This window comes from Balaenoptera physalus (genome assembly GCF_965194825.1).
Source record: "Balaenoptera physalus genome assembly, chromosome: 4".
NCBI classification, from domain to species: Eukaryota; Metazoa; Chordata; class Mammalia; order Artiodactyla; family Balaenopteridae; genus Balaenoptera; species Balaenoptera physalus.
Window position 1 is genome coordinate 86,565,172 of NC_138891.1, and position 25,487 is coordinate 86,590,658.

The 25,487-nt window shown below is 35.1% G+C and overlaps 1 protein-coding gene across 4 annotated transcripts in view; it reads left to right on the forward strand.

Moving 5' to 3' along the window:
* CFAP44 (cilia and flagella associated protein 44) overlaps nucleotides 1-25,487 on the forward strand; it is a 133,807-nt gene that overhangs the window by 74,591 nt on the left and 33,729 nt on the right. For all 4 annotated transcript variants that reach the window (XM_082460119.1, XM_082460118.1, XM_082460121.1 and 1 more), the window contains 7 exons: nucleotides 676-821; nucleotides 1,429-1,699; nucleotides 7,190-7,245; nucleotides 7,412-7,574; nucleotides 9,077-9,207; nucleotides 12,346-12,542; nucleotides 15,118-15,292. In XM_082460119.1, the coding sequence (XP_082316245.1) occupies nucleotides 676-821; nucleotides 1,429-1,699; nucleotides 7,190-7,245; nucleotides 7,412-7,574; nucleotides 9,077-9,207; nucleotides 12,346-12,542; nucleotides 15,118-15,292 (1,139 nt within the window). The remainder of the gene's footprint in view (nucleotides 1-675; nucleotides 822-1,428; nucleotides 1,700-7,189; nucleotides 7,246-7,411; nucleotides 7,575-9,076; nucleotides 9,208-12,345; nucleotides 12,543-15,117; nucleotides 15,293-25,487) is intronic.

Here is a 25,487-nt window from a genome sequence, read left to right on the forward strand (position 1 = left end):
GGCGCACGAGCCTAGTTGCTCCGCGGCATGTGGGATCTTCCCAGACCAGGGCTCGAACCTGTGTCCCCTGCATTGGCAGATTCTCAACCACTGCGCCACCAGGGAAGCCCTAATATTTATTTTTATTTATTTATTTTGGCTGTGTTGGATCTTCATTGCAGCACGTGGGATCTTTCATTGCAGTGCATGGGCTCTTCCTTGTGGCACACGAGCTCAATAGTTGCAGTGCGTGGGCTCCAGAGTGCATGGGCTCTGTAGTTGTGGGCGCATGGGCTCTCTAGTTGAGGTGCACGGGCTCAGTAGTTGCGGCACACAGGCTTAGTTGCCCCGTGGCATGTGGATCCTAGTTCCCCAACAAGGGATCGAACCCACGTCCCCTGCATTGGGAGGCAGATTCTTAACCACTGGACCATCAGGGAAGTCCCTCTTGTATTGTCTTTTAAGTGGGAAGAAATCATTGTAAGGTGTTTTATTTTTATAATTATGTAGTTGCATATAAATGAATAATAGGTTTTATAAAGCATCTCCATCTGTAACCATAGAAATCATACAAAAGTATATGTTTTAAGACACCTGTTTTATGTGTTAAAATTTGAAATAATCAAAAACTCCTCATGTGGTCATAGGTTTCTTATATTCAGGTACTACCTTCTATGTTATTTATCTCTTTTCCAGGGTGGCTATGATGCTGGTTTTCTATATCACTGTGAGTTTCCCCCATATGACAAAAGCAGTGATATCACAGAAAAGAAAGATGAACCTTTTGATTTCCGTCTTCTTGAGGATACAGAGGATAATCCCATCACAACTATCACTTTCAGGTGACCAGAATTTCAGAAAGCTTTAAAAAAAACTATATCCCATTACTGTCTGTTTTTGTCCGTCATTAATATTGTCAATTTTAAAGATCTGTCCAAATGGAGGAGTACTCAAACAATGTTTAGTTAAATAGATCAAGTGAGTAAAGTAGAATCTAAGCTACTCCTGAAACTACTTCAATCCCTTCTATCAAATATTCTGTCAGAATTTATCACACAGTTGAATTGTATGGATTTTCTTTCTGTTACTTAGGAGGGTGCTACTGCACAGTCAGATAACGAAAGTTCTGGGTTACAATGATTCTGGAAAGATCACTAATTGAATCATTAGTCCTTTAATAATTAAGAATTAAGCATATATCATATCATTCTTTTGAAGACCGAATATAATAGCTCCAAATTTCAAATTGTCTTTTTCTCTTTCTACTCTTTTGTATTAGTTTGCTAGAGCTGCCATAGTTTGTTAGGGCTTCAGCATATGAATTTTGTGGGGACACAATTTACTCCATAACATCTTTGCTTTTAAAACTTTAGTCATTTGTCAATTAATTTAAAATTAAACATTTTCAGATTAATTTGAAGAACGATTTACTTTCCTTTTGTTTCATAGCATTAACCAAGAAATGATGTTTTGTGGAATGCAAAATGGAGCAATTCGAGTCTATATCCTAAATAAGAATGATCCTTCATTGACCACTATGGAGGACTACTGGCACTTCAGTATGCATGACAATAATTATGGATGCATTAAAGCCATCTCCACTAGCTTTGATGACCGTTTCTTGGTGACTACTGGAGCAGACAGTAATATCTTTGTTTTCAACATTTTTTCTGAATTTGAGTTAAAGAAAGTCATGAAAGCCAAAGTGCCATCTCCCAGGGTATGTAACTGACTAATAATAATAACTTTATTTTAATATTGTGATGTTAAAATGCTCATATTCTTTAAAAATGAAACTATTTAGACACAAATACCTTGCAGTCTAATCTTCCTACCAGTATTATAATTTTGCCTTTCTGGTGCCTCTGTTATCAAATATTAAAGATGTTGAATTCACCTTATTACTAAAGGTGTAGAAGTCCCTCTATTAAAAAGGCTGTCAATTTTTCTGTCTCCACCACTTTCACAAAGTTTTTGTTTTCAAGATGCCCAACTTTTTTCAGATATATTTTGCTTTCTATTTATTCATTTGCTTATTGAAGAGGCATATGTGGGATGTATACCATAATTTGTACCTTTGAAAGGGGTTGTAAAAATATTATTATCTTTAATATTAGAATATGAGAGTGCCATCAAAGATTCAGATAAATTATTGTATTCTTAAACAGAATACATTATTGGCTTTGTAATGAAGATTGAGGGTTTGAATCCTCAAATTATATCCCTTTGTCCTATCACAAGACCTAAATTTTCTATTATCAAAATAGTTCCTTTGGAGAGAAGAGCTAACACCTATCCTTCTCAAACTCTTCCAAAAAATTGCAGAGGGAGGAACACTCCCAAACTCATTCAAAAAGGCCACCATCATCCTGATACCAAAACCAGACAAGGTATCACAAAAAAGAAAATTACAGACCAGTATCACTGATGAACATAGATGCAAAAATCCTCAACAAAATACTAGCAAACAGAATCCAACAACACATTAAAGTATCAAGATCAAGTGGGATTTATCCCAGGAATGCAAGGATTCTTCAATATATGCAAATCAATCAATGTTAATACATCATGTTAACAAATTAAAGAATAAAAACCATATGATCATCTCAATAGATGCAGAAAAAGCTTTTGACAAAATTCAGTACCTATTTATGATAAAAACTCTCCAGAAAGTGGGCTCAGAGGGAACCTACCTCAACATAAAAAGGCCATATATATAAACCCACAGCAAACATCATTCTATATGGTGAAAAACTGAAAGCATTTCCTCTAATATCAGGAATAAGACAAGGATGTCCACTCTCACCACTCTTATTCAACATAGTTTTGGAAATCCTAGCCAAGGCCATCAGAGAAGAAAAAGAAATAAAAGTAATACAAATTGGAAAAGAAGTAAAACTATCACTGTTTGTAGATGACATGATACTATACATAGAAAATCCTAAAGACAGCACCAGAAGACTACTAGAGCTAATCAGTGAATTTGGTAAAGGTGCAGGATACAAAATTCACAGAAATCTCTCACATTCCTATACACTAACAGTGAAAGATCAGAAAGAGAAATTAAGGAAGCAATCCCATTTACTATCGCAACAGAAAGAATCAAATACCTAGGAATAAGCCTACCTAAGGAGGCAAAAGACTTGTACTCAGAGAACTATAAAACACTAATGAAAGAAATCAAAGATGATACAAACAGATGGAGAAATATACCATGTTCTTGGCTTGGAAGAATCAACATTGTGAAAATGACTATACTACCCAAAGCACTCTACAGATTCAGTGCAATCTCTATCAAATTACCAATGGCATTCTTCATAGAATTAGAACAAAAAATTTTACAATTTGTGTGGAAACACAAGACCCCAAATAGCCAAAGCAATCTTGAGAAAGTAAAATGGAGCTGGAGGAATCAGGCTCCCTGACTTCAGACTATACTACAAAGCTACAGTAATCAAGACAGTATGGTACTGGCACAAAAACAGAAATATAGATCAATGGTACAGGATAGAAAGCCCAGAGATAAACCCACACACCTATGGTCACCTAATCTATGACAAAGGAGGCAAGAATATACAATGGAGAAAAGACAGCCTCTTCAATTAGTGGTGCTGGGAAAACCGGACAGCTACATGTAAAAGAATGAAATTAGAACACTCCCTAACACCATACACAAAAATAAACTCAAAATGGATTAAAGACCTAAATTTAAGACTGGACATTATAAAGCTCTTAGAGGAAAACAGAGAAAACACTCTCTGACATAAACCATAGCAAGATCTTTTTGAACCCACCTCTTAAAGTAATGAAAATAAAAACAAAAATGAACAACTGGGACCTAATTAAACTTAAAAGCTTTTGCACAGCAAAGGAAACCATAAACAAGACTAAAAGACAGCTCTCAGAATGGGAGAAAATATTTGCAAACGAAGCAACAGACAAAGGATTAATCTCCAAAATATACAAACGGCTCATGGAGCTCAATATCAAAAAAAAAAAAAAAACCAATCAAAAAACAGGCAGAAGACCTAAATAGACATTTCTCCAAAGAAGATATAGAGATGGCCAACAAACACATGAAAAGCTGCTCAACATCACTAATTATTAGAGAAATGCAAATCAAAACTACAATGAGGTATCACCTCACACCAGTCAGAATGGCCATTGTCAAACAATCTACAAACAAGAAATGCTGGAGAGGGTGTGGAGAAAAGGGAACCCTCTTGCACTGTTGGTGGGAATGTAAATTGATACAGTCACTATGGAGAACAGTATGGATGGTCCTTAAAAAAGTAAAAATAGAACTACCATATGACCCAGCAATGCCACTACTGGACATATACCCTGAGAAAAACATAATTCAAAAGAACACATGTACCCCAATTTCATTGCAACACTATTGACAATAGCCAGGACATGGAAACAACCTAAATGTCCAACAACAGATAAATGGATAAAGAAGATGTGGTACATATATACAATGGAATATTACTCAGCCATAAAAAGGAATGAAACTGGGTCATTTGTAGAGATGTGGATGGACCTAGAGTCTGTCATACAGAGTGAAGGAAGTCAGAGAAAAGCAAATATCGTATATTAATGCATGTATGTGGAATCTAGAAAAATGGTACAGATGAACCTATTTCCAGGGCAGGAATAGAGATAAGGATGTAGAGAACAGACATGTGCACACAGAGGGGGAAGGGGAGGGTGGGATGAAATGGGAGGTTAGGATTGACATATATACGCTACCATGTGTAAAATAGATAGCTAGTGGGAACCTGCTGTATAGTACAGGGAGGTCAGCTCCATGCTCTGTAATGACCTAGATGGGTGGGATGGGGGGGAGGGTGGGAGGGAGGTCCAAGAGGGAGGGAATATATGTATACATGTAGCTGATTTACTTTGTTGTACAGCAGAAACTAACACAACATTGTAAAACAATTATACTCCAATAATAAAAAGAAAAAATAATGGTTCCTTTGGATAAAATGACTAATAATTGTTAGAATTGCTTCTAAAGAATAAGGCATTGTATTAGACCAAAGTTAAAATTCCTGTGAACACATTGGCTTCCTGTTTAACAGGTAGCCTGCTTCAAAAGAATATGCAAAGAATGTAGGGAAGATTTGAGCAGGTAAATTTTCATTTCTATTAATAGCAGCAAAATTTGGAGAATGAACTGTTGTCTAATGAGGTCAAGCTAAGGAAGAGGAATTTTCCAGAAGGGAAAGTGTATGAATAAGAAGAAAATCTTTATCTTTCTACTTAGTGCCAACTCTCTATGGAAACCCATATGGGATAGAAAAAATTCATTCCACATTTGTATAATGGTCTCCTTTTATTTATGACTGCAATCAATATTTCTTAAGTCACTGAAGCAGCCTCTGCTTTTTAGAAGGCAAAATCAGAAAGAATTGAATAAACAAAATAAAAAACTAAGCTCTGCATAGGTCCGAGGTTCTTACCGTATTTTAGAATCACAGAGGAGCTCTTAAAAGTATAGATGCCTGAGCAGTTAAATCAGAATCTCGGAAAGCGAGGCCCAGGCAACAGTACAGATCTTCTTCAACTTAAGATACGATAGGATTGTGCCCTGATAAACCCATCAGAAGTTGAAAATACCATGAGTTGAAAATGCATTTAATACACCTAACCTACCAAGCACCACAGCTTAGCCTAGCCTACGTTAAACATGCTCAGAACACTTGCATTAGCCTACAGTTGGGCAAAATCATCTACCACAAAGCCTATTTTATAATAAAGTGTTGACTATCTCATAATCTGTTGAATACTGTACTGAAAAGTGAGAAACAGAATGGTTGTGTGGGTACCAGTTGTTGACCCTCATGATCATGTGGCCGCCTGGGAGCTGTGGCTGCAGCAGCTGCCCAGCATCAAGAGAGAGGATCTACCACATGTCCCTAGCCAGGAAAAGGTCAAAATTCCAAACCTGAAGTATGCTTTCTACCGAATGCAAAGTCGTCAAGTTGACCGTTGTAAGTAAGGGACCATCTGTATTTTATAAAACTCCCCCCTCCCCCCAGCCCCCGTGGTTCTAGAGTGCAGTCAGGATTGAGAACAATTGGCAGGTGTTTTGGAACTCTTTGAAAGCATCTTTGTTTAACTCAAATTTATTGTAAACAGCTGAGGTCAAGAGATAGTTGGCTGATATCAGTATCAAATCCTGGAAATCGTAACTGATATTGGAGAAGCAAGGGGCTTAACTCTGAGCAATAATAGAGTTCAGTCAAGTTGTGTCCAAAGTGATTAATAGTAACTAAAATGTATTAGCCATCACTTGTCTCTTACATTGGTCATGTTTTATGACTTCACTTTGTGAAAGTCATAAACCTTGTCTTACATAAATGTAGATTTATATTTTATGTGTATAAAGACTAGTACTGTAATAAAACAACTTGATCAAAAGAGAATCTTTATTTCTTTACAACAAATGATAGCAAAACAGAGACCTATGTGCTATGAAGAGAATAGAAAATAAGTTCAGTTTTTCTTAAGAACTGGTTAGCTAGCAAACTAGGACTTTTTGTTTCATTCACTGGGTTATAAATCCTCTTCTTTAACAGCCTAAGACATTTTTCAGCACAGCACCTGAATAAACAAAGTACTTCTAAGTGATTTACTTCATAGTACTTCTTAATTTAAACTGATTTCCTTTCCAAAGGGAGAGTCATATTTCTGATTTCATATCTTTCTAAGGAGAGGGATTATGTTATTCTGTGTATTTCTCACTGAATATCTTTGATAAAATCAAGTGAAACACTTAAAATTTAAAAAATATACATAAACTTTTTCCTTGTATACACATGAGGTATTGTGGTGGGAATCAAAGCATGTATGAAAGGAATATGCTAAAAAAAAAAAAAGTACTTTAAAATAAATGACCTAGAGGATTTTTTTTCGGTGTATTTTTTGTTAGTAACACATGAATATTACTAATTTGTATTTTGGAGGGGAATATGGTGATATTAACATTTTGCATACATGTGATTTTCTTTTTCTACATACCTCTTTAAATGAAGTAGAAACAAATAAGGTTTTTTTCCCTAGTTTATTTTTTGTGACAATACTTTCCAGGCTTACAGTTGTTAGAAATAAGCAGAGAAAACCCCTCAATTTACTACTTACTAGATATTTTAAGGTAAATATGCAATTTAAAGGAGCTAAGCTTTTATTCCTTTTCCTACAGTTTGGAATAGAAACAGAGCCAATTCCAGAAGATATTGAAGATCCTAAAGCCTACAGGTATGGGAATTTTTGATCAATACCTAACAGGACTGGGCTTTTGCAAAACACACCAACATTTTACCAAAGCTGACCAAGTTAAATGAATTTCCAAATTATTAAATACTAATTTTCTCTGCTGTTTCTCTATCTTTAACCTGTTACTTTTTAAAATTTCTGTTTTCAGTATTGAGAATGCCAGAAGAAAAAGAGAACATGACAAGTTAATGAAAGAAGGGGAAGAAATCAAGGCTGAGAAGAGAGAACGAATTGAAGCTTTAAGGAATCAATTACAGAAACTACTACAGATGAATGAAGAATTACCAAAACATATGCAGTTTAAACGGACAGTAAGCCTAAAATAAATTTGATTTTAATTTTAACATATGCTATTTCTGAATTGAGGCTGCTATTTTGCCAACAAGTAGGAACACTTAAAACCGTCTTTAAATTTCCCTTGTCTGGTCGGTCAGTGTGTTGGCAGCAACTAAACTACTGTAGAACTTGTCATGCAACTTGGTTTGGATGTAGATGAGCCTCTTTACACACAGTTTACTTCTGGATTTAGCTACTTCACATATTTTTGGTAATAAGATCTACGTTTGAATCTGGTTATCAATCCTTACCATACTTAGCCAAGATATCTAACTGTTGGCTAGGTACATACTATATAATTTGATTCTCTGTGATTCCTTTTCCATAATTCATCAACTCTATTGAAAAGATAGTACCTGGTTCATCCACAAAGTTTCTAAAAGATGACTTAGTATAGTTGTAGCTATGGGGACAATCACCAAATTGTTTAAGCTAATATTGTATTAAATTTTTTTCTTCTGTGACTTGTTGCAAAGACCCATCTACCTCCTAGTGATAACTTTTTTTCCTCATTTTTTTTTACATTATCTTAAATGGAATTACTGTCAAGAGCTTAATCAAATAAAAACTCAGAATTTATTATCCTGACTATACCCATGGGTTACCCAGTCCTATAATTCCAGAAGCACTTAGCCAATTTCATATTAAAAAAAAAAAAAAAAACTGTGGTGAAATCATAATGATTAACTCATTATATTGGTTAAAAGACCGACTTATAATGGTTAAAAGATGTTTGTTATTTTACTAAGAAAAGTGTTGACACTTGCAGAATATGGGTACATAATTCAAAATAAAGAACTGAGGTAAGTTCTGTGGCTAAGCATTTTACATATACCATTATTTAAAGCACCAACACACCTGGAAAGAATAATTACTTTCAATTCAGTGTGAATGAAGGCCCTGATATTTTTCCAGGAGTGAAGGAAAGAAACACGAGGCCCCTAAGTATCCTTATGGGGAAAATAGCCCCTTTGGTGAAGGATATTCAACCAGAACTTGGTTATATCAGGAAGACACCAAAGACATTACTGTCTTTCCTAGGTGGGCATCACATGGGAGGGAAGGTTCAGCTAATGATCAAGTGCCATGAACTTTTACCCCATGCCCAGCTGGTTATGTAATAGTAGTTATTCTGGGGTGGAGAGAGTTCCTCTTTTTTTTTTTTTTTTTTAAACTGTGTAAACTCTCCAAATATTCTGTTAGCATTCATTGTTTTTATTGTGGGAAAAATCTTTTAATATGCAACTGTATTTTCATCATTGTTAATTATTTCTGGGAACTTTTCTCCATATTTTGTGACAGTAAAATCAAAAGTATGTTTTTTTTTCTAGAATGAGAGTTTATGGTACTTAGACAGTTATGATGTGGCATAAAATTGAGGACAAACCTTAAAAATCTGTATTTATGTATGAAATAGGATTGATAAAGTCCATTGATAAAAGTACCCATTTTGATGAACAAATCTACTTATCTGCAGGATTTTGATCTAGATTCCAAAATTCGTGCTGAGATTGACAGGAAAACAGCTAATAAAATTCAACGAGTGGAAAAGGAATTAGCTTGGGAAATAGAGAAACACCAACTTGGCCTAATGAAGCTACAGAATAGGTAGGATCCATATTTCCTGCAAGTTAAGATGTTTGAGAGCATATATTTGAAGAAAGTAGTTTCCAGTGGCTTTATTGAAGTGGTCAGATAAGAGGTCTCCTGAAGTGCCTACTAACTCCTAAAATCTCAAGGAATCCTCTTGTCACTGCTACTGATATCCTGAGCTCACTCCTTCCTAGTTTAAGTCTGCGAAATTTTTTGCAAACCAAATTATGTCATACATATTTACTTTCTGTTTTTAACAAACTATTTATTTTATAACTAATTAACACATGAGCATGTATATATTAGAAAATCAAAAATAAAATAGAGCCAAGGGGGCTTCCCTGGTGGCGCAGTGGTTAAGAATCCACCTGCCAATGCAAGGGACACGAGTTCGAGCCCTGGTCCGGGAAGATCGCACATGCCACGGAGCAACTAAGCCTGTGCGCCTCAACTACTGAACCTGCACTCTAGAGCTCACGAGCCACAACTGAGCCCGCGTGCCTCGTGCCGGTGCTCTGCAAAAAGAGAAGCCACCGCAATGAGAAGACTGTGCACCGCAGCGAAGAGTAGCCCCCGCTCGCCACAACTGGAGAAAGCCCAAGCACAGCAATGAAGACCCAACGCAGCCAAAAAAAGAAATAAACATTTTTAAAAATTAAAAAAAAAAAGAACTTTTATAACACTCCAGAAATTTCCCTCGTGGCCTCCTCCTGATAAATATTTACTCTCCAAAGATGAATGTTTATCACCATAGAGTAGTTGTGTCTGTGAACTTCATATACATGGAAAGCTGCAGTATGAACGCTTTTGTATCTGGCCTCTTTATTCAGTATCATGCCTAAGATTACCCATGTTGATGCAGGTAGCAGTACTTCATTCATTTTCATTGCTTTGTAATATTCTATTAAATGGTTATACCACAATTTATTAATCCATTTAACTGCTGATATTTGAGTTGTTCCTATTTTTTGGCTTCGATGAATAATGCTGACATTCTTGTGCATGTCTTTTGGTGGACATAAGCACTTATTTCTGTTTGCTATATAATCAGGAGTGGAACTGCTAGACCGTAGGTTCTAAGCATGTTTAGCTTTATTAGACACTGACAAACAGTTCTCCAAAATGGCTCAATTTATTTATACTCTGATCATCAATGTATGAGAATTCCAATTGATTCCCATTGTATTCATTTTCTAGGGCTTCCATAACAAAGTACCACAGACAGGCTGGCTTACAATAACAGACATTTATTGTCTGATAATTCTGGAGACCGGAAGTCCAAAATCGACGTGTTGACTAAATTGGTTTCTTTTGAGAGCTGGGAGGGAGAATCTGTTCCATGCCTTTTTCTGAGCTTCTGGTGGCTTGGCCAGCAATCTTTGGTGTTTCTTAGCTTGTAGATGCATCACTGTACATCTTCTGTCTTCACATGGTGTTCTCCCTGTGTCCCTTCGTATAATATTGCCTCTGTGCTTGTCCAAATTTTCTCCTTTTATAAGGACAACAGTCATGTTGGATTAGGATCCACCTTGATGATCTCATTTTAACTTGATTACCTCTGTTAAGAACTTATTTCCAGATAAGGCCATATTCTGAGGTACCTGGGGAATTAGGACTTCATATTCTTTTTGGGGGACACAATTCAACCCATAACACTCATGCTTGCCATCACTGGGCATTGTCAGCTCTTTAAATTTCAGCTATTCTGGAGCAGTGTCTCAGGGTGATTTAAATTGGCATTTTCCAGATGAGTGACAATTTTCAGTCCCTTTTCCTTTATTTATTGGTTATTTTTATATTCTCTTTTGTTAGGTGTTTGCTCAAGTCTTTTGTTCATTTAAAAATTGGGTTGTGGGAGTTATATATTCTGGATGAGTCTCGTCATACACATGACACATGTATATATGACATATCTATGTGTGTGTATGCATGCATGTAAAATATCTTGCTCTACTCTGTGGCTTGTCTTTTCATCCTCATTATAGTGTCTTTTTGAACAGAAGTTTTTAATTTTAATAAAGTTTAGTTTATCAGTGTTTTCCTTTGCAATTTATCAATATTTTCACTAACTTTTTATGGTTAGTGCTTTTATGTTGTAGTTAAGGAATCTTTGCCTATTCCCAATTCATGAAATAATTCTCCGTTTTCTTCTAGAAGCTCTACTGTTTTGCCATTATCTATCTTGGGTAATTTTTGTGGGTGGTGTAAGATAGAGATCAAGTGTCTTTTGTTTCTATATGGATATCCAATTGGCCCACACTGTCATTCGCTGAAAAGACCATCCTTTCCTTACTAGATTGTAGTGATGCTTTTGTCAAAAATCAGGTAACCACCTATATGTGGGTCTGTTTCTAAACTCTTCATTTTATTCCATTGACCTGTTTTTTGTGCTAGTGTCACAAGACCTTAATTATTCTTGACATCTGATATTATGTACCCTCTGGATTGTTCTTCACCTTCAATATTGCTTAGGTCCTTTGCACAGAATAAGTTTGTCAACTTTCACAACAAAACCTAGGATTTTGATTGGAATTACATTGAATCTATAAATCAACTTAGACATAAAAGGATGGAATAATTGTGAACCAGCAAAAAATAACAACAATTAAATTGATGAAGAACCTTTAAAAGATAGATGTCTGTGAGCTATAAGAGAAAGTTGAACTGGAGAGTAGTACAGATTCCTGAGCTTAATGTTTTTTATAGAGACAAATAGGGTAATATGTACATACATGTATCACCACCTGCTATCTATCATATATGTAATATATGAAATATTATATATAATAAATGAGATAATAGGAAGATGAATTACATTTCCTCAGAGTTTGATATGATCCATTTACCTTTAAACTGCAGTCTGTCTGAAAATTTTTGACTCTTCATACTATCAAAACAATGATATTATACTGTTTATAATGAGATGTTTAGTATTTTCATTAAGAAGAAAATTCTACTTGCTCTTTAACCAAGTCCTATTCAACTTCCACTACATCCTTGTTGGGTTGGTATATGCATGGTTGAATTTTGGATCCAGCGTGATATAATGGTATTATTTATCAGCATAGTACATTGTGATCTTATTTTATTATGTAATAATCATGCAGCATGATTAAAATGGTGATGATTGCAAATACTTCTTTTTTCCTTCAGATTTCGTGATTCATTGGAAAGCGATACTATTGTGGTTCATGCCATACAAAGTGGTCACAAGATATCCTCCTATAGGCTTGTGAAGCCCTCTAAATACTCCAAATCCAAACGGCCAAGTCAATCAGAGAGAAGAGCGAGCAAATTTGAGAGGTTTGAAAAAGAAGGAACTGGAAGAAAGGACAGTCAGAGAGATACAGGTAACCTAAATGACAAGAAGGCTTTTAAATACCTATTTATAAAAATTTCAAGGTTGAATTATCTTTTTGTGAGCAGAACCTTTGACTCCCAGTCATGTGACTGAGAGTGGATGAGAGCACCTGGTGCTGTGGATTTCTTACTTCCCATGTCCAGCTGTTCTTAAATCTAGGATTTCCCCAGATGCTAGTTTTCCTAGGCAGTGTTTGTTCCCAGATTCCTGGGCCCCATCCCAGAGGGTAGGGCTAGAACACAGCATTTCACACTCTTTTCCAAGAGCGTATGCTTTAAACAGAGTGATGAGCTGAGAATACAGATGTGAAAATAGTGCCTCTAATCCCTGCACCCTGCCTCTTGTGACTGCCTGCAGGGTGACTGCAGGTGAGTAGGAGGAAGACAGGAATTTTGGGAATGGCTTGCAGAGCCCAGTCAAGGATAAAGGTCACTGTAGCCTGGCCAGATCTAGACTAGTGCCCATGATACAGTACTGACCTTAATACTGGTCCACTTTCTTCATTGAGAAACCTTTAATGGCTTCTTTCTGCCTCTAGGATAAAATCTGAAACGATTATCCCCATATTTAATCCTTCCACAATATCCCTAATTTATTTCCAGTAGCGCATTCTCATACTACTTGATTGGCACGTTTAGCTTATTGTCCTGTTTGCTGCTTCCTAATTATGTCTGAAACTTCCACATCCAGGTTCCTGATGGAGTAACTAATTCACTCCTCTCCTCTCTGAATTCTCCCCAGTCCTTGGGGATCCAGATCAAATTATACTTTTATTTTTTTAATTGAAGTATAGTTGATTTACAATGTTGTGTTAGTTTCAGGTGTACAGCACAGTGATTGTTATATTTATATTCTTTATCAGATTCTTTTCCCTTATTGGTTATTATAAAATATTGAGTATAGTTCCCTGTGCTATACAGTAGGACTTTGTTGGTTATCTATTTTATATATACAAATTACACTTTTACTTTAAAGCCTTTCTGTGGCCACCCAGGCCACATTAAACTCTTATTTTTCCATGGTGCCATATATTTGAAATATGAAATGAAATGGTAGCTTATAACTATATGACCATCCATATTATTTAACTTTTTTGTGTGTATATCCAAAGTATATCTCTATGCAACTTGAACATAGAGTAATTCCCCCAGTAGATAACTGATAAAATCAATTATTTTAATTAATTAATTGTTATAGAAGTATAACTGACCTACAAAACTGTTAGTTCTAGGCATGCAACATAGCGATTCCATATTTCTATACATTACAGCATGATCACCATGATAAGTCTAGTTATCATCTGTTACCATACAAAATTATTACTACATTATTGACTGTGTTTCCTATGCTGTACATTTCATCCCCCAGCTCATTTATTTTGTAACTGGAAGTTTGTACCTCTTAATCTCCCTCACCTATTTCATCCCCCCACCCCCTCCCCTCTGGCAACCAGCTGTTTGTTTTCTGTATCTATGAGTCTATTTCTGTTTTGTTATGTTTGTTCATTTGTTTTGTTTTTTTAGATTCCACATATAAGAGAAATCATGCAGTATTTGTCTTTCTCTGTCTGACTTATTTCAGTCTAATACCCTCTAGGTCATCCATGTTGTCACAAATGACAAGATTTTATTTTTTTTATGGCTGAGTAATATTCCATTGTGTGTGTGTATAATATATATATGTATACCACATCTTCTCTATCTGTTCACCTATCGATGGACACTTAGGTTGCTTCCGTATCTTGGCTATTGTAAATAATGCTGCAGTGAATATAGGGGCACATATATTTTTTGAATTAGTGGGGTTTTTCCCCTTTGGAAAAATATCCAGAAGTGGAATTCCTGGGTCATATGGTAGTGCTATTTTTAATTTTTGAGGAACCCCCATACTGTTTTCTATAGTGGCTGCACTAATTTACATTCCTACCAACAGTGCACAAAGGTTTCCTTTTCTCTATCTCCTCACCAACACTTGTTATTTGTCATCTTTTTGATAACAGCAATTCTGACAGGTGTGAGGTGATATCTCATTGTGGTTTTGATTTGCATTTCCCTGATGACTAGTGATGTTGAGCATTTTTTCATGTGTCTGTGATAAAGCCCATAATTTTTAAATTCTAGATTTGTGTGTTTCTGACCAGTTTTTTGATTGGTCACAGACCACTGTAGTTGGTATATGTCACCTGAAATTATACATGTCAAATAGGACTCACTTGCTTTTCCCTTCCTCCATCATCATGTTACAGACACTCTTTCCCTGCTTCCCAATATCTGTCAGTGGTCTGTTATTCATTATCTTGTTCTCCAGTTGTTATCTCACCAACTTTTTAATAAGGTTCGGAGGAGCAAAAATTGTGATTTAGATCTCTTTATTTTGGTATTCTAAAATACTTATGGGATTTAATTCATGGTAGTTGCTTAATATATACTGCAGATTATAATATATATTACAGATTCATTATATTCTTGGATTTTTTTAAAATGTGGCAGGTTAAAAACAATATTTGAAAGTTTTATTTTGATGTTTCAAAAAGATTGAAAAAAAAATGTTGACTCTCTGTACAGGTGGGAGTATTAGTGTGCCAGAAGAATCAATCATAGAAAAAGGGAAGAAATTTCGACCTAAAACCCTAAGTGAAATTATGGTGGAAAATCAAATTGAGAAAACAAGGAAACTTATATTAAAGGCTGAAAGGGCCCAACTGAAAATTCAGCAGCGAAAAAAAGAATGGGAGGATATGTAAGTTTTTTTACCTGAAATCTTTTGTTTGAATGAGTCTCAAAATAACTTTTAAAATCTTTACATTTATTGACATCGGTATTTAAATAAAGAACTAAAAGAAATAGAAGCCGATAGAGATATTAAAGTCAGGTTAGGTGGATCTTTCAGGGTGGTGATACTGTGGTGGACCTTCAGTGACCCCCTGAGTTTCAGGTCTAGGAATTTCATTTTACTAATATATACAGTGATTTTTAAGAATTAAGAAATTCTTTTCTATCCCAACATTAAGAAGATATTGCTCCTGTACGTTCTTCTAACATCTTATAGTTTGGGTCTTCATCTTTAGGTCTCTAAAGGTACTTTCATTTAACAAGCACATCTTTTCATTTATTTGTTTTCCACCTTTATATCTTTGGTTAAATATCTCTTCATGTCTTTTGCTCATGTTCAGATAATAGTGTTTAACTTGTACTGTTGACTTTTGAGAGTTCTTTGTATATTCTAGACATGAGTACTGTGTTGGATATTTTATTTGCAAATATTTTCTCCTAGTCTGTGGCTTGTCTTTTTATTCCCTTAACAGGATCTTTTTCAGAGCAAAAGTTTTTAATTATGTTGAAGACAATTTATTGATTTTTTTTTTCCTATGAATCTTGTTTTTGGTATCAGGTCTAAGAACTCTGCCTAGCCATAGGTCCCAAAGATTTTCTCCTATTTCTCTTCTAAAGGTTTTATAGTTTTACATTTTACATTTAAGTCTGTGATCCATTTTGGTGTTCATTTTTGTGTAAGATGTGTAAAATGTGGGATTTAGATGTAATTTCATCTTTTTTTTTTTTTTTTTTGCCTGTGGATGACTAATTACTCTAACACCACTTGTTGAAATGGCTCTCTTTCCTCCATTGAATTGCTTTTGCACCTTTGTCAAAAATTATTTAGGCATATTTGTGTGGGTCTATTTCTGGGTTCACTTTCTGTTCCATTAATCTATATGTCTATCCCTTTGCCAATACCGTAGTGTCTTGATTACTGTAGCTATATAGTAAGTCTTGAAATTGGGTAAACTGATTCCTTTCATCTTATTCTTCTTTTTCAAAATTATTTTAGCCATTCTAGTTACTTTGCCTTTCCATATAAATCACATATTTACCCCAAAAAAATCTTGCTGAAATTCTTTAGGAATTATTTTAATTCTGTATATCAGTTTGGGGAGAATTGGTGTATTTATTATGTTGTCTTCTAATCCATGGACACGGTATGACTCTACATTTACTTAGATCTCCTTTAATTTCATCAGTGTTTTGTTGTTTTCAATATAAAAGTCCTATATATATCTTGTTAGATTTACACACAGATATTTCACTTTTGGGGTCAATTGTAAATGGTATTGTTTTTAATTTTGATACCTATGTGTTCATGGTATAGAAATAAAATTGTATTTTGTAGGTTTATCTGGTATTCTGTAACCTTGCTGAACTGTCATATTAGTTCTGAGAATATTTTTGTAGGTTCTGTGGGATTTTCTGTGTAGACAATCATGTAATCTGTTAATAGAGACAGTTTTATTTCTTCTTATCCAATCTGTTTGCCTCTTCTTTCCTTTTCCTTTCCTACTGCACTGGCTAAGACTTCCAGTACCATGTTGAAATAGCATAGGGAGAGCTGGTGTCCACAACTTGTTCCTGATCTTAGGGGAGAAGCATTCAGTACTGATGGTGTAACTTTTCATTCTTTTATTTCAATCTGCTTATATAGCTACATTTGACTTTAGTGTCTTTTTGACAGCATATAGTTGGGTTATGTTTTTAAACCCACTCTGTCAATCTCAGTTCTTCACTGGGTGTATTTAGACCATTTACACTTAATGTAATTATCAATGCTTAGGGCTTATATCTGCAATTTTATATTTTGTTTTCTATTCTCTATTTTTCATTTTTCTTCTTTTTCTTGCTTTCCTGTGGTTACTTGAATATTTTAGATTTCCAATACGATTAATCTGTAATGTTTTTGAGTGCATCACTTTGTGTAGCTTTTTAGTGTTTGCTCTAGGTATTACATTATGAATACATGACTAATCACAGTCTGCTAGTGTTGACATTTTATCAGCTTGACTGAAGTATGGAAACCTTACCTACCTTTATGTCCCTTTACCCACCCTTCCTCATTTCCCTTGTTTGTAATATAATTGTATAAATATTTCTTCTATGTACATTTTAGAACCATATCAGACAGTTACAGTTTTTTCTTCAGTCGTCAAACATAAATTAGACAGTAGTAGAAGAAAAGTGTATTTGCCCATTCTTTTACTATTAACATCATAATTTCTTCCTTCTTGAGGTTCCAAGATTCCTTCTATCATCTTATTTCTGTTCAGAGAGCTTCCTCTAGCCATTCTTTTAGAGTAGGTATGCTGGTAACAAATTCTCTTAGTTTTATTTGATCTAAGAATGGCTTGATTTCCCCTTTATTTCTGAAGGATATTCTTACTGTACATAGAATTCTGTGCTTATTGTTCTTTTTTTCAGAACATGAAAAATTCCTGCTGGCCTCCATGGTTTCTTATGATCAATCTGCTGACATTCAAATTGTTTTCCCCATAAATATAAGGTGTTATTTTTCCCTTGCTGCTCTCAATATATTTTCTTTTAGTTTTCAGAAGTTTGATGTATCTTGGTATGTCTTTGAATTTTTTTTTTTTTTTTTTGGTATTTATTAAACTTCTTGAATCTGTATACTGTGTCTCTCGCCAAATTTGGGAGGGTTTTCAGCCATTATTTCTTATAGTTATTTTGAAGACCTGTCCTTTTTTTTCCTTTCCTTCTGGGACTCCAATGAGACAAATATTAGATCCCTGAGACTCTTCTTTCTGTTGTTGTTGTTGTTTGTTTGTTGTTGTTGTTTGTTTGTTTCTAGTATCTTTTCTTTCTGCTGTTCAGATTGAGTAATTTCTATTCTATCTTCAAGTTAATTGATTCTTTCCTCTGTCTCCTCCATTTTGATTTTGAGCCCATCTATTAAGTTTTTTTTTTTTTTTTGGTTATTATGTTTTTCAGTTCTTTTAAAGATTCCGTTTGGTTCTTCGTTATCCTCCATTTATTTCTGAGACTTTCTATTTTTTCATTTGTTTCAAGCATCTTCCTAATGATTTTTTGAAGAACTTTATGATGGCTGCTTTGAAAACTTGTCAGATTATTCTAACATCTCTGTCATCTTGGGTTTGGTATCTGGTAATTGTCTTTTCTCATTCAAGTTGAGGTCATCCTGATTCTTGGTATGTCAGATTATTTTTTATTGAAATCTGGATATTTGGGGTATTATGAGACTCTGGATGTTATTTATACATTCTGTTTTAGCTGGCTTTCTCTGATTTCAGCAGGATAAGGAGGTGTGCCATCTTATTATGAGTATAGAAGTCCAGGTTACCCATTCTTCTCCAGTTGACACCTTAGGAAGGAAGGGGCTACTCGCTGGTCAAAAGTTGGTGTTCCAGATTCCACTAGGCTCTCACTAATACCACTTTGCTCTCCAGTTGACCTCCACTGTTACTGTGGAGCATGGTGAAAATCATTACTCTCCCCTAGGGCTCCTCACACACAACTGCAGCAGGGAGGGGAAGGGGTAGATCACCTCGTTACTGTTAGGCAGGAGTGGAAGTCCAGATTCCCTTTGGAGTCTCCACTGACACTGTGGTAGGAAGGTTTGTTCCACACACTGGTGATGAAAGTCCTGGTTCCCAGGACTCACTTTCTCTAACACCACTCTGTTGGGGTTGCGTTGCCTTGTTAAAGCCTGGTGATGGAGGAAGTTTAGACTCCCCACTTGGCCTTTGCTGGCATGGGTGGAAGTAGCACCACATTTTTTTTTCTGTGGTATTGGCTGGAGTAGAGAGTTTAGTGTCTACAAGTTTTTTCTCTCACCATTCTGTTCTTTTCTTGATGCTTTAGCTAGAGAGAGCAGGATTTTGTTGGGCTTTTGTTGTCTAAACACACTGGTGTTTCTGAGTTACTGTTTTCTTTCTTTTTTTTAATTGAAGCATAGTTGACTTACAATGTTGTGTTGATTTCTGCTGTATAGCAAAGTGATTCAGTTATACATATATACACATTCTTTTTATATTTTGAAACATTATGGTTTATCACAAGATATTGAATATAGTTCCCTGTGCTATAAAGTAGGGCCTTGTTGTTTATCCATTCTATATATAATAGTTTGCATCTGCTAACCCCAAACTCCCTATCCATCCCTCCCCCATGTCCCCTCCCTTTTGACAACCACAAGTCTGTTCTCTATGTCTGTGAGTATGTTTCTGTTTCATAGATAGGTTCATTTGTGTCATATTCTAGATTCCACTTCTAAGGGATACCTTACGGTATTTGTCTTTCTCTTTCTGACTTAACTTCACTTAGTATGATAATTTCTAAGTCCACCCATGTTGCTGCAAATGGCATTATTTCATTCTTTTTATGGCTGAGTAGTATTCCATTGTGTATGTGTACCACATCATCTTTATCCATTAATCTGTCAATGGACATTTAGGTTGTTTCCATGTCTTGGCTATTGTGAATGGTGCTGCTATGAACATAGAGGTGCATGTATCTTTTTGAATTATATTTTGTCCAAATATATGTCTAGGAGTGGGATTGACAGATCATATGACATGAGTTACTGTTTTCTTTAGCTCCAAGTCTGAGATATACAAGGCAAAAATAAAACCCAGAGAACTTGCCATCATATACTTCCTTGGGTCCCAAGGTTTTTTGTGGCCTACCTCCTTTTCACCTTTCAGAATCTTCTTATATTTGTTTTATATATAATGTCCAGGGTTTTTATTTTCTGCTTGCTGGAAAACATAGAAAAATGTGGCTCTATTCCATCTTCCTGGAAGTGGAACTCCTCTCAATTGATTTTTCTCATATTTATCTTTAATCTAATGATGTTGCTAAGCTTATTTGGTGTAGTAGCTTTTTTTCAGATTCTTTACAGTAGTTTACAGTAGTACAGTCATCTGGTCTCATGGGAGATGAGCCTTATCTTTCAGCCTGGCCTGAGATCTTCATTGTCTCTTAGACCTTTGGGATTATCCCAGGCATCTTCTTTGTTCTTAATGGCCCCCAATGGCTGAGAGTGTGCCAAGATCCATTTCAATATGTGTATTTTTTCATTCACCAACGTGTGGGAATCATTCAGCTAGTTTCTGAACTTCTTTCAGAGGTAATTATACCGTGAATAGCTGTAGATTTGCTGTGTCTGTAGGAGATGGTAAGTTCAGGAGCCTCCTACGTCGGCATCTTGGACCAGAATCCCAAACCTGGTGTTGCCTTAGGAGAAGCTACTGAATTCTGCTTCTTCTATGAGCTTTACTTTAGACAGTAGTTACTCAATCATTTGTGAGCTGCTCCACCAAGCTCAGGCATCAGTGGAAATTTAACCTGTGGAGATTTCAAAAGCTTACTAGCTCTTTTTACTGTCTAGCTCACTCTGTCTTGCTCACTCTGCTTCCGTCTCCCTTTCTCTCTGTCACACACACATACCCTTCTTTGCATCAGTATCCCTGATGAACATAGATGCAAAAATCCTCAACAAATTTAGTAAACTGAATTCAAGAACAAATTAAAAGGATAATATGATCAAGTGGGATTTATTCTAGGGGTGCAAGGATGATTGAACATCCACAAATCAGTGTGACATATCACATTAACAAAAGATAAAAATCATATCATTTCAATAGCTGCAGAAAAAGCATTGACCAAGTTCAACGTCCATTCATAATAAAAACTCACAGCAAACTGGATATAGCAGGAACATAACTCAACATAACAAAGGCCATATATGACAAGCCCACAGCTAACATTATACTCAGTGGTGAAGAGCTGAAAGCTTTCCCTCTAAGGTCAGGAACAAGACAAGGATACTCACTATTTTTACTTCTATTCAACATAAGAATGAAAGTTCTAGCCAGAGTAGTTAGGCAAGAAAAGAAATAAAAGGCATCCAAAGGAAGAAGTAAAGCCATCTCTGTTTGCAGATGTCATATTATATAAAGAAAATCTTAAAGACTCCACCAAAATACCATTAGAACTAATAAACAAATTCAATAAAGTTGCAGGATACAAAATCAAGACACAAAAATCGGTTGTGCTCCTATACACCAATTATGAACTATCAGAAAGAGAAATTAAGAAAGAAATCAAATTTACAACTGCATCAAAAAGAATAAAATACTAAGGAATAAATTTAACCAAGGAGGTAAAATATCTGTACACCAAAAAGTATAAGAACAGTGAGACAGAAATTAAAGAAGATGCAAATAAATGGAAAGATATTCTGTGCTTATGGATTAGAAGGCATAGTATTGTTAAAATGTCCATAGCATCTAAAGCAACCTACAGATTCAGTGCAACCCCTATCAAAATGCCAATAGCATTTTCCACAGAAATGGAAAAAAATCCTAAATATTGTGCAGAACAACCAAAGACCCCGAATAACCAAAGCAATCTTGAGAAAGAAGATCAAAGCTGGAGGTATCACACTCCCTGATTTCAAAACTATATTACAAAGCTGTAGCAATCAAAATAGTATGGTGTTGGCATAAGAAGAGATATATGGGCTAATAAAATAGAATAGAGAGCTCAGAAATAAACCCATGCATATATGGTCAATTTATGACAAAGGAGCCAAGAATATGCAATGAGGAAAGGAGAGTCTCTTCAATAAATGGGGCTGGGAAAACTGGACCACTATCTCACACCATACAAAAAAATAAACTTAAAATGGATTAAAGACTTGAACGTAAGACCTGAAACCATAAAACTCTAGAAAAAAAATAGGTGGTAAGCTCCATGACATCAGTCTTGCAATAATTTTTTTTGGATTTAACATCGAAAACAAAGGCAATAAAAACAAAAAATAAATAACTGTACTACATTAAACTAAAAAGCTTCTGTACATCAAAGGAAACCATCAACAAAATGAAAAGGCAACTCAGAATGGGAGAAAATATTTGCAATCATATATCTGTTAAGGAGTTAATATCCAAAATGTATAAAGAACTCATACAACTCAATAGCAAATAAAATAAAATAAAAATGAATAGAGGAACTGAATAGACATTTTTCCAAAGAAGGCATACAGATGGCCAACAGGTATGTGAAAGTGTTCAGCATCACTAATCATCAGGGAAATGAGAATCAAACCCACAATGAGATACCATTTCACACCTGTTAGAATGTCTGTCATCAAAAGGACAAGAGATAACAAGTGTTGGTGAGGATGTGGAGAAAAGAGAATCCTTGTGCACTGTTGGTGGGAACAACAATAAGTTGGCGTAGCCACTATGGAAAACAGTGTGGGGATTCCTCAAAAAATTAAAAATAGAACTACCATATAATCCAGCAATTCCACTCCTGGTTATATATACAAGGGAGATAAAGTCATTATCTCAAAGAGATATCTGTACCCCCATATTCACTGTATTTGTAATAGCCAAGACAGGAAAACAACCTAAATCTCCACTGATGGATGAATGGATTAAAAAAAGTTGTGGCACATATATACTGTACAACAGAATATTATTCAGCTATAAAAAAAGAAAGCAGCCCTGCCATTTGTGACAACACAAATGGATCTTGAGGACATTATACTAAGTGAAACAAATTTGACAGAGAAAGATAAATACTATATGATCTCACTTGTATGTGGAATCTAAAAAAATCTGATCTTATTGAAACAGAACAGATTGGTGGTTGCTAGAGGCAAGGGGTGTTGGGGGGGGATGGGAGAAATGGGTAAAAGTGGTCAAAAATCAAACTTGCAGTTATAAGATAAATAAGTTCTGGGAATGTAACATACTGCATGGTGACTATTAACAATACCGTTTTGTGTATTTGAGCTGAGAGAGTCAATCTTAAGAATTCTCAGCATAAGCAAAAAATTGTAACTGTGTGGTGATAGATGTTAACTAAATTTATTGTGGTAAATGTTTTGCAATATATACACATATCAAATCATTATGTTGTGTACCTTAAACTAATACAATATTGTATATCAATTACATCTCAATGAAACAGAAAAATAAAATAGACTTGATATTTGATATTTTCAAAAAATAGTTTGCTGGATTTGATTTGCTAGTAATTTGTTAAGGACTTTTGTATCTTATTAACGAAGAATATTGTTCTCTAGTTTTATTTTTATGCAATGTCTTCTCTGGGTTGTTATCAGGATAACAGTGGTTTCATAAAAAGAGTTGATGTTTTTCTTTTCTATTTTCTGAAAGACTTTGTTTAGACTTGGTATTATTTCTTCCTTAAATATTTGATAAGATTTATCAGTAAAGCCATCTGGACCTGGAGTATTCTTTGAAGGAAGGTTATAAATTATAAACTCAAAATTTAAATTATTACAGTGCTATTCAGATCTTCCATTTCATCTTGGGTCAGTTTTGGTAATTTGTGTCTTTCAAGGAATTTGTGCATTTCATCTAGGTTATCAGATTTATTGGCATAATATAGTTCATACAATACTATTCCCTTATTATTATTTTAACTTCTGTAGTATCTGTTGTGTTGTCCTCTTTTATTTTTGACATAGTTAATTTGTATCGTCTCTCTTTCTTGATCATTCCAGCAAGAGGTTTATCAATTTTATTAATTTTTTTTAAGCAACTAGCTTTTGGTTATAGATTTTTAAAAAAATATTGTTTGTCTGATTTCTATGTCATTGATTTCTGTTCTATATCATTTCCTTCATTCTAGTTTAATTGGGTTTACTTAACTCTTTTTTTTCTTGTTGAGGTTTAAGTTTAAGGTGTAAACTTTGATTTTATACTTTTCTTCTAATGTAAGTATTTAAAGTAAAATTTTCCCTCTAAGCCCTGAGCTGCATTCCACTAGTTTTGATATATTTTCATTATTATTCAGTCCAAAATATCTTCTAGTATCCCTTGTGATTTCTTCCTTGACTTGTGGTTTATTTTAAAATGTGCTGTTTAGTTTCCAAATATTTTGAGGTTTTAAAAAATATCTTTCTGTTTGATTTCTAATTTAATTTTTTGTGGTCATAGAAAATAGTCTGTGTGATTGAAATTCTTTTAAATTTATTGGAAATTGTATAGGCCTGCATATAGTCTCTTAGTTAAAGTTCAATGTGCGCTTGAAAAAGAGTGTGTATTCTTGTATTCTTGGGTGTACTGTTCCATACGTGTCAATGAGGACAAGGTGATTGATAATATTGTCTAAATCTTCTGTTTCTCCTACTTTGAAGGCATGACTCTTTTGGGGTTTCTACTGAATGTCTTCTACATTTAACAAGGTCTCTCTAGCTGGTAGGATCATAAGCGAGTCCCAGCCATGTGTAAACTATGAGAATTAGTTGTCTTACAGCTTCCCAGTATTTGACTTTCCCCAGATGTTCTTTGTTCACCTTCATGGTGTTTCCCATTACAAGTATACAAATTAATACTCAGCCAAAAACTCAAGAGAGCCCTATATAGATTTCTTTGTGGAGCTCTGATAGTCTTCTCCACAAAATTCTAGCCATTCTGGCCTCTGTGAAATCTGATTTCTGGGATTCCAACCCTACTCCATAGTATAATTTCCTCCATGCAGAGGAAAGACAGTAAGGATTAGGAGACAGTAAGGATTACTTATTTTGTTTCACTTTTCTCAGGAATTACAGTCCTGTGCTGCTTATCATTCAATGTCTGAACATAGTTGTTTTATATATTTTTGTTCAGTTCTAGTTATTTGTAGCATGAGGATAATTATGGGCTGTGTTTCTCTCACATGGCAAGAGCAGAAGTATTTTGTTTCTTCCTTTCTTTCCTTTCCTTTTTCTCTATCCCTTTCCTTTCATTAAAAATATTAATCTTTCCTTTTAGTGCTGTTATACACAAATGAACAATTGTCAGTTAATACATTAGATGGCATGTGTTTCCTCTGCTATACGTATGTTTGCTTTCCCCTAAAGGGCTGACTGAAGCTATATGCTCATGTTGACTGACAGGCTTCACTTTAAAGAATTAGGTAGGTTAGGGTCTCCCAATGAAGATCCCCTGCAGTGGGGTGCCAACCCATAACATAGCTACCTTAGTATTTCCCAAGCAGAGAGGTCAGTTTCTGTAGAGATTAGTTCTTCAGTTTTAGTTTACGTATAAGGTTGCTACTGCCTTGCATGTGTGTAGATGGGAAAGCTAGGAGGGCTCAACTGGTTCAGG